The sequence below is a fragment of the Mastigoproctus giganteus genome, chromosome 11 (assembly GCF_048544385.1).
Source record: "Mastigoproctus giganteus isolate SK-2022 chromosome 11, ASM4854438v1, whole genome shotgun sequence".
Lineage (NCBI taxonomy): Eukaryota > Metazoa > Arthropoda > Arachnida > Uropygi > Thelyphonidae > Mastigoproctus > Mastigoproctus giganteus.
The window spans coordinates 34245881-34255658 of NC_143585.1; the positions used below are offsets into that span (position 1 = coordinate 34245881).

The 9778-nt window shown below is 38.5% G+C and overlaps 2 protein-coding genes across 2 annotated transcripts; both read right to left on the bottom strand.

The window, feature by feature from the left end:
- Positions 1-3796: 3796 nt before the first annotated feature.
- On the bottom strand, positions 3797-5485 carry LOC150077884 (irregular chiasm C-roughest protein-like). Its single transcript, XM_090384391.1, has one exon. It carries the CDS (start codon positions 5483-5485, stop codon positions 3797-3799), a length of 1689 nt encoding a protein of 562 aa, XP_090240517.1.
- Positions 5486-5740: 255 nt separating this feature from the next.
- Positions 5741-6940, bottom strand: LOC150077885 (terminal uridylyltransferase 7-like). Its single transcript, XM_090384392.1, has one exon. It carries the CDS (start codon positions 6938-6940, stop codon positions 5741-5743), a length of 1200 nt encoding a protein of 399 aa, XP_090240518.1.
- Between the last annotated feature and the right edge of the window lie 2838 nt (positions 6941-9778).

Here is a 9778-nt window from a genome sequence, read left to right on the forward strand (position 1 = left end):
TCTCTAAAAAAGATTAACTTTCATAGCAGGAAACACAAAATTGCACTTGGAAAATGTTGATTCATACAGAATCTGTTTTGTCTTGAACAGATTCGGAATATGTTTACGATTTGAATAATGTCAATTATTAATAGACAGCTGCTGTAGTAACTACATATTAGAATAAAAAAGGGGGGGTGACTGGTTGCCTTGGCAACATTCCTCCCTTCACCAACTGTGAAGACCAAGGATTGGTCGAAAACACTCTCCCACCCCGGAGTAGAACCAAATGTAAGCTGATAAACTTTACCATTTATTTACTAATAGTATTGTTATTTCTCTTATTCTATTTATTGCTTTATTTTTATTCATTATCATCATTATTATTAAAAAGGTACGTGATGTGAGTGCGCTCTTTTGTGTGGTAAGAGTTCTCTTCAGGAAAAGTTCAGTGCGACTGACTGAAGAAGTTGCAGGGTGCCGTTAGGAGCCGCAGGTCCTTTCCACCCTTTCTAATTTACGGTACGCTATCAGGAAAGAGTAATAACTGAGCTTAAAATTGTGAAACGCGAATCTTCTAAGTATGTGTCTCGTTTGCGCATAAAGTTTGCTAAGTTATCACCGAACTTCGAATACAAGAAGGGAGTATAACGACTCCAGATCGACACTTCCCTTTTTTTTTAAAGTTAATTTCCGCAGTTATACCTGTAACTTGTGAGAAATTTACATTGATCATTGATCCAATTTCTTTACCAAAACTTCATATTAATTTATCAAAACAAAATTTAACAACAATAGATCACCAGAGTTGGTGAACAAATCTTCATTGTGGTAACACACACACTTCTGGAACAGTTCGTTGGCACTTTAGGAAGGTGGAACTAAAAGTCTAATTTGGAAAGTTCGACAACAGCTTTCTGCGAAAATCTTGTAGGAAAACACAAATAGCTTTACTTAACCGATTCACTTCTGGAACGACAGCGTCGTTGTGGAGAGCATGTCCTTATTTGAACAAAGTTCTAGTCTGTCTGAAGAAGAACGGAATAGGATGTTGGTGTGTTTGAGTCCCTGGGAGTTACATGGATCTATATTTCTCTTCTTTAAATGGCACTTACATTAAGACAAGTCCTAATACATTGAGAAACACTAAGAAAACATCGGCCCAACCTTGATGATGGCACATCTCTCTTGTCATCACTCATTGCCCATTTACATGAAAGAGAAAGAACAAAACGTAATATCAGTATTACAAATCAGCTCATAGTATGATATATTATGTCATTTTACAATTGACTATTAGTATCCATTTCAATCAATGTTATATTTCTTGATTTAACACTATATCTTAGTTATACATATCACTATAGTAAATAGATAAGTACAGTACCTTAAACATCAAATGATAAAGTTAAATGTTACATGGTCAAATTAACTTCTTAAACTTCCAAAATACATTTCTGGGTGGCTTTTCGTTTGATATATCCGAAACCAACCCAGTTCAAATGGAACTACATATACATTTGATATTTGTCCGTATGGGACATATTATAATACGATACAATACGTTAGGTTACCTAATATCTTGAGATAACATACTCATAGTGAGATATAATAATATCATATGATATAAGAATATGAATATAGTAATATGACATGACCATAAACTAACCATTTCAATTCAAGTTACATAGAAATAACAATATTCATTAAGAAGCTTATTACAATATATATATATATTTTTTTTTTTTTTTTAAACATCCTTCCTCTCAATTTCAGAAATTCAACCAAAGAAGTTTAAATCATTACATAAGTATGCATTATATAAGTATGCATTGAGAATATTACTCATCATCTTTCAGCAACCTTTTCATCTAAGTAACATTTAGTCACAGACTTCTTTATAATGTGAATGCTTTTAAGAAGGAATAGAGTGCATACTTTATATACCAATTAAGTTGACATTGCGTCTTAACATACTTTACCTACCAATGGATTACCCAAAATAATATTTGGAAGGCAAAGTTGTAAGTATACAACCTTTTTTTTTTTTTTTTTAATAGTTCTACATTTACATATTTAGACCATCTCTTCTTTGCAGCGTGTGACTTCAGTGTCTGGTATCTGCTGATGATTCTCTTGGTGTGTCGTCAAGCATGACAGGGCTTTAGATTCAGCTGGAACACTCTTAGCAATTTCTTCCTCGGGGTTATCAAAGGAAGGGTTACTCTCAATCAGTTTGGTCGCTTTTCTTTCTAACTCTGTTTCCGTAGTGGCAGCCTTTATGAGTATTTTAGACAAATTGTAACTCTTAGTTTTTCTCGTCGAGGCCCACGACTCTTAAAATCTAATCTCGCCACTGGTGTTCGTGCATGAACAATTGCGTCTGCTTGTATGCACAATGTGTGGATTTTCAAACCTGTACATATTTCCTCGATGGTTCTCTCCACCAAATCTCTTTTCTCTCCGGATTCGAGGACTGGAATATTGGCATTAATATCTAAAGCTGAGTACCAGGTATCAAGTCGGGTAATTGAGGAACCAATAACTGATAGACTGGAGCCAGGATATGTCTTACAGATATATCCTCGAACGTACGCAAATAATGTTTCTTTCTCCTTCCACTCGCTTCTGGTGGGGTTCTTTTTGAAGGTATGGCGACTACAAGATGTAGTCAGAGCTTGTAATCGTAGTGGATTGGTCAGTGCTTGTATCACCCATTTCTGAATGTCATATAGCGTATCGGCAGAAAGTTGTGAGCGTGAGCAACATTCCTCAGTGTGCGGATCTTCTATCTTCCAAATGGTCAACTCTCGTTCGAGTTCTTCTACTGACTCAACTCCTCCAATTGCCATAATTGATCTCTTTTTGTCCACTCGATGAATTTATTCGCCTGTAAAATGATGAATTTTCTTGTAAGCGTTGGGTGTCCGTGTGGTTATGAATAACGATTTACGAGAACAACTTTCTTGTCTTTACTAAATTTCTTAACTACTTCCTTCTTCTATCTATGCATGTACATATTAGAAGTAGGCATATTAATTGCATAGGTTATATGCTGTTCATTATACTCATACTATATGTGGTGATTACTTAGCACATAGCAATATTAATTGATGTTTGAATCGAATCTGATTATCATGTAACAATAGTAACTCTCAAATAACTAACAACTCTCAAAACTACTTAAATGGATTTTTTTTTTTTTTTTTTTTTTAATTTCTGAAAAGACATAAAAGTGGTAAAGGAGGATTGGCCTCCTCATCATAGATCCAATCTGCACTATCCGGTTGCTTCGAGTTCTCGGTGGTACTTAAATTGTTGGCTACATGTTTAGACTTTATAACATTACTCTCTACGATGCTGATGACTGTTTGTGTTGATACACTTCTTGTCATAGGATAAGTGACTATTCTTTGTTGACAATATTTCTTCCAGACATGTAAGAATGGACTGCGAATCTGGTCAATTTGGCTAACAAACTCCATGGCACCTTGCTTTACGTCTCGATTACGCTTACGGATTCTTCTACACATCTCACAGTGAGTTTCTTCTGTTGAGTCCATCGCATAGCGAGTGAGAGATTGGCCTTTTAAATCTGAAACTGTAGAACATCCTGTGTGTGGTTCGCCCGCTATGGGGAAGTGTACTTACAAACGATACGACCTTTACTACTCTGAAAACTTCTCCACCGACTCATTCTGAATTTGTAGCTGTGAATATATATATATATATATATATTTTTTTTTTTTGATTATAGAGTTATGAGGTAGATGAGGTTGAAAAGAACATCTTTTTTTTTTTCTTCAGAATAATCCTTTTAAAGAATTACCTCGTATTCAACAATTCCAGCTATTGGCGCTAAGTAGGTAGCTGCTGGTGTCCCTATCTCATTTACGTCGAAACGGCCATGGTCATCTCCTTCACAACAACATCTCGTCAATATCAAAATTCCGAGACCTATAGTAACTATGAGGCTGCTGGCCACTGCTAACACTAAAGTTATAAATTCAAAATTCGTTTTCTGTGGACTTACCATCACTTTTATTTCTGTTGTTCCCCACTCGTTGATCGCGTGAAAGATGTACTGACCATAGGTGTCAGAGGTGACTCTTATAAGGATCAATGTAACACGAGTGTAACTGGTATAGTTGTGAACCTTAAGATCCCATCGAAATTGGTCTGGAAGCGCCTGTCCTTCAAACGACCAATACCAGTTTCTGACTGGTGGCACATTCTTAATCATACATGGGAGGTGTAGAATTTCTTCCAATTCTGCTTCGTGGTTTAGCCTACAGTGCACCAGAGGCGGTCCTGAAATAAATACAAGACAACCATCCTGAATCGTGGGAAATGGGGAACAAGAAACGTAGCACTCATATCTTCCAGTTTTTGGTTCTTGCAAGTTGTCAATGATTAACTCCTGTGAGTGGGCATTGTGGAGAATTACTCCATCCCTCTTCCATTTAATTTGTGTTTGGGGTTTCGCATGCACGGTACAATTTAGAATGATGGTTTCGCCGATCTGGGCGGCAGTGTCATTTAATTTGGATAATAATACAGGTTTATACATAATGTCAATGCGATAGGTTTTGACTGAAAATCCCAATTGATTTTCCGCTAAACAGGAAATTAAATCTCCATCATTCTCTTCCTGCAAGTCGCGTATTTCCAATAAGGGTCGATTGGTCTCATGAAGTGTTACATTATTCCGATACCAGAAATAATTAATTTTGCTGGGGTTCGCTTTAACATGACAGAAAATTTGTAGGTCATCTCCCACCATTTTTGGGCTCTTCATAAGTTGCATAGTTATTCTAGGCTTGAATTTTACATTAATGACAACCTGGGCATAACGAATTTCAGTCAGCGCCGGGTGCTCCGTGACACAGGTAATGATTTTCTGGTCCCAAGAATCGTTGATCGATTTTAGGCTCCATGTTACATCTACAATTGTCGTTTTGTTTACAGAGTCTACTCGCTCCTTTAACGTAACATTTGACGTCACTATTTGTTGACCCCAATCCCTCCAAAATATACTTGGGGATGGCTTACCTGAGATCACCCGACAGGTCAGTATTAATTCTTGTCCTTCTATTAGGTTAAACTGGGCACCTTCCACAATAAAGGGTGGATCTGGGGGAATCAATACTGTCAGAAAAGCTCTTGAGGAAACACTTACACTCCCATCAAGGAGGGTTAATTCACAGTGAAAACTCTCTTCGTCCTCCAATTCGACAGGCTTGATTTGCAGATTGTACGTATTCGCCACAGTGGAAACAATACCATATCTGGTCCAGATTCCAATATGATATTCATCTCCTAGGGATCTACCATCTCTAAACCACTCGAAGTTTTTCACCGGGGTTGTACTGCTACACGGTAAAATCACTGATTTCCCCAAAATAGCCGTCCGATTGATCGGCTGCAGGAGAAAAACATCTTCGGTGACTATAGCCTGGATATAAATTAGAAAAGCTCCAAGGATTACAATCATTGCTCCACTCATCTGTCGTGTCCTCTTGAAAGCCTTAGGTCTATACCTAAATAATAGACATATCTTCCTTTCAGATATCTTATGTTATCTATTCCTAACAACAACAAAAATATCCAAATTTTTATTTCCAGAACGAAGAAAATTCAATATTTGTATTTTCGAATAATGAATATAAGGATTTACTGTTTACTTAAATTTCCTCCCCTTTTTTTTTTTTTTTTTTTTTTACATAACTGTTTATTCATTTCGTTTTTCTTTTTGTACAGATTATTTCCCTGAGTTTGCGAAGGTACTCTTACTCCTTCTTAAGACTTCAGCGGTCTTTCTTTCCACGATAGTTTCCGTGGTAGTGGCCACGAAGAGTGTTGATTTGAGAACCTGTCGAAACATCTTGAAATTTGGCCAACTGAGTGGTCTTCCAAGATTACGATCATCCTCAAAAGGATCCTCGACTACGAGCGGTGAGCTCCACGCCGGTTTCGCACTTCTTAACAACATCTCATCTCTTTTTATCGAAATAATGACGTTTTGGTACTTAAATTCCTCGCTATAGTATAATAGCATTCGGAGCCATAGCTCCCCGACTCCATCGCGATTCTTTTCCCGTCCGGGCCAAGTTTTAGATATCCATTCTACTTCATGCTGAATGTGGGCAGGAGGCTTCCTTTTCCAATAGTCCTCGGTAACTCCAGGTAACTCCTGTAGGACTGGGAGAACTGGCGGATGTACCTTTTGCAGATAATAGATCACCATTAGTGAGATTGCATATGACGATATTCCATTATGCCCTGCTCCTTCAATATGGAACTTCCTCGTTACGTATTTTAGATTCAAAATAAGGGTCTTTACCCTTACGTCCATCTCCACATACAAACGAAGTAAAGCGCTATTGGATTCGGCGAATCGATTGTTTAGACATATATCGACCAACATAGTCTCTCGTCTTGGACCCTGGCTCTTATAGAGTACTTTAACTATGGGAACTCGGGCCTGAACAATGGCGTCTGCCCCCATACAGTTCGTACGCCTCCGAAGTCCAGAGCATATGGTTTCTAGTACTCTTGTTTCGGAGACCTTTCTCACCTTAGAGTGCACACCTGACAACTTCACATGGACATCTAAGTCCGAGTTCCATGTATCAAGTCCAGTAGAGGTTGAACCAATTATCGATACTCTAGACTCGGGATACATACTCAAGATGTGTTTCTTGACAGATGCGAACAGAGCTTCTTTCTCGGTTCGTTCTTCGATCGTAGGGACTAAGGTTTCAGTCTGACGGAGGCACAGGACAGATAGTCCTTGTATACGTAGTGAATTCGTCAAAGCTTGCTGCAACCATTCCTGAGTAGTCAATTTTGTGGACACCCGCGGGTGTAAATAGTATCTTTGAGCCTGATGCACTTCCATTCTCAAATTATTCAATACCTCCTCAATATCCTCTACGGGGTCAGCTCCTCTGGTAGCCATGCCCTGCTAAGATTTTCCTTGCTGTCTTGACTTGCCTGTAACATGATGAGTTTGCCTTAGGCAGTGTGGTTGAGAATGTTGTTTGGTTTTTTTTTTTTTTTTTTTGATCAATGAAATTTCTCACAAAGATTATCCTCATTACTATTGGTATGGTTATTCATTAGTATATATATCTATATATATATATATATTTTTTTTTTGTATCAGGATTACAAAACAAAGAGGCTTATTTTGTTCCCTTTTTTTTTTTTTTTGAACTAATGGTGGCCCCCCCTTTTTTTTTTTTTTTTTTGATCATTTATGAATGCTCTTCTTCCCTAATCTATCAGCTCCACGCAATTTTCTTTGTCGCTGGGGCCGTCTGAATGATCTGGGGTCTTTGGGCCCTCCAGGGCGTCAAGTACGTCCCAAGGATCTTCTATAGCCAAGAGGCTGAGACTTGGAGCAAAATACACTGATTTGGTCAACCAAGACGCGATACACGGTACTCGCTCTATGGGTACTGGTTTTGGGTCTTGTATAGTTTCGAAAATCTGCACAAACTCTCTATTCATAGTGGTGAGAGCCCCTAATAAATTGATTGCTCCATTGGCTCCTTCTAACTTATCACAAAGACGTTGAAGAAACCAACTCCCACTTTTCTTCATTTGCCAGGATTGGCATCCCTGTTCTGCTGAATGTACTAAAAGAAAATCTGCATGGGCGAAGGGTTGAATGGTTGATGGGTCAATTTTTATCTCTGCCGGCGGTACTTCAGAGCCGGTTAGCCCGACACCATGGCAGTTCTGAATAAAATATATTTTAGGTTTACCTTTCAAAGTAGGTGCATTCACTTCCAAGAGAGGATAGGTGATGTGATCAAAAGTATACGAACCATCTCGTGCAAGCAGCTTATTATCTTCCCCATGGGTGATGATACAGCAGACAAAGCAGTCTACATGTGACTGGTCTTCAGCCGCAATGCCCTCTAAGATCGTACCAATTTCTACCACTGATGCATCATAATAAATCTGGGCTAGGAATCCCATGGATGCAAAACACCCACGCACACGCTCCGCATCCTGAGAAGCACTCATCTCATCACATCTTATCGGTGTTACTTCAAATATCCGGTTACACAAGATCACACAAACTCCTTTCGTACTGTGATTCATTCGATAAAATTCTTCTCCCAGGACCTGTTGAGGAATCGAAAAAGACGGTTCAGCATTATGAGGAGTGACATTGCATCCTAAGCGTCTCTCCATTAGATCTGGGAATTTGACACGCTCGCAGATTATCCGGGCCATTCTCACGCCTTGCCCAATCACAAGTCTCCTGGAACTGACATTAAAAAAAGTGATTTGTAGTGGCTCAGTGGTTATTGGAGTAATTATTTGAGCTTCCAATCTCAACCCTAATGGCAACACCGTGTGGCCTTCACGAGGGGCAACAAAACCTATGCAACCAGGTGGTATTAGGATCCTTAATCCAGTATTAATGGTTCGATGTGATCCAGACGGAATCACACATCCTCTTGGATTTAGAATTGCATACCCCAGTGATGGAAACGTCTCTCGCATTGGTTCGTACGCATTACGCGTCAACCTGGTATAATAGATTGTGGGGACAGTGGATAGTTGTTGTGCAATAGCGGCCTCCAATGTTCCTGTAACTCGGTGATTCCATTCCATTGTTTTCAGTGAAAAGTTGTGGCCAGGGCTGCTGCTAGTCAAATTTTTCGAATGTTACAATACGTCCTCCTCTTCTTTTCTCTTTTCTGTAAAGAAAGAGATAGAGATGACGACTAATTTACTATTCTTGCTCTTTTCTCATTCCATTTCTTTGCAAATTGTAAAGAAAGGATGAGACCGGTAAATTTTCACATCTTTCTTCTCCCTTGAACTTCAACCTAATTAATCTTCCTTACTACTTATCCAAATATTCTAGATTCCTAAAGTTCTTAATCAATACTGTTGGTTAAAATGAGATGCCAAAATCATGAGATACATCTGTCCATGCAGATATAGATATATGTATATATATATATATATATTTTTGAGCATTCTGTGAACTTCCTGTGACTATTTCTTTATACAGGCCAAACAAGCCCCAATCATGAATAAACTTCCTAAAACAATGGCCGCTAGGATCGCTGGATAGAGGAGCCAAGAAATCATACTGGTTCCTCGAATAAGCCTTACAAAGGCTTCCCATGGATTTTCTCCTGGCGTGAAACTTGGTTGTCTCTTTACCTGTGAATAGTTTGGATGCATTACTAGTATTGTAGGGTCGTCTAAACAAAATTTCAAATCGCGGCAATCCGAGATTGTGCGTCCAACGAAGCAAATCTTTTCCTCATGGCACTTTTGATCCGTTTTAAATTGTATTTCAAAATCTGTGGCTGTGGTAGTCAAATATAAAGATTTAGTAGCTACTTCAATGTTTTTGAAAGTGACAACAACTCTTCCGGCTAAACAGGTTGATGATGCTGTCACCCGAGTTACTACCATTGTGTCACAAGCATAGCATCCCACTGGAGTTGTTATTTCAGGTGATAGTTTTGGACATACAGTATGAGTTTCCATGAAGAATGTATATCCATTAAAGTTCAGATCTAGCACTAAAGGTGCAGATCGAAGCATTTTTGATAATAATTGTCCCGACTGTTCTGTATAGAACTGATGATATGTTCGCGTTTTCGGCAATTTGTTAATTTTTCCTTTCACCATCCTCAACAAATAGGACTCTTTCCTACCGCAAGTAACTCTTGCTTCGTACAAATGACATGTGATCATATTTTCATCAAAAATGAAATCCTTCGAGACACTATAGTTAGATTGGACGTCTCCTATCTCA

What these genes read in the sequence shown, in the direction of transcription:
- LOC150077884 (XM_090384391.1), bottom strand. Translation starts at nt 5,485, where the DNA reads ATGAGTGGAGCAATGATTGTAATCCTTGGAGCTTTTCTAATTTATATC.
- LOC150077885 (XM_090384392.1), bottom strand. Translation starts at nt 6,940, where the DNA reads ATGGCTACCAGAGGAGCTGACCCCGTAGAGGATATTGAGGAGGTATTG.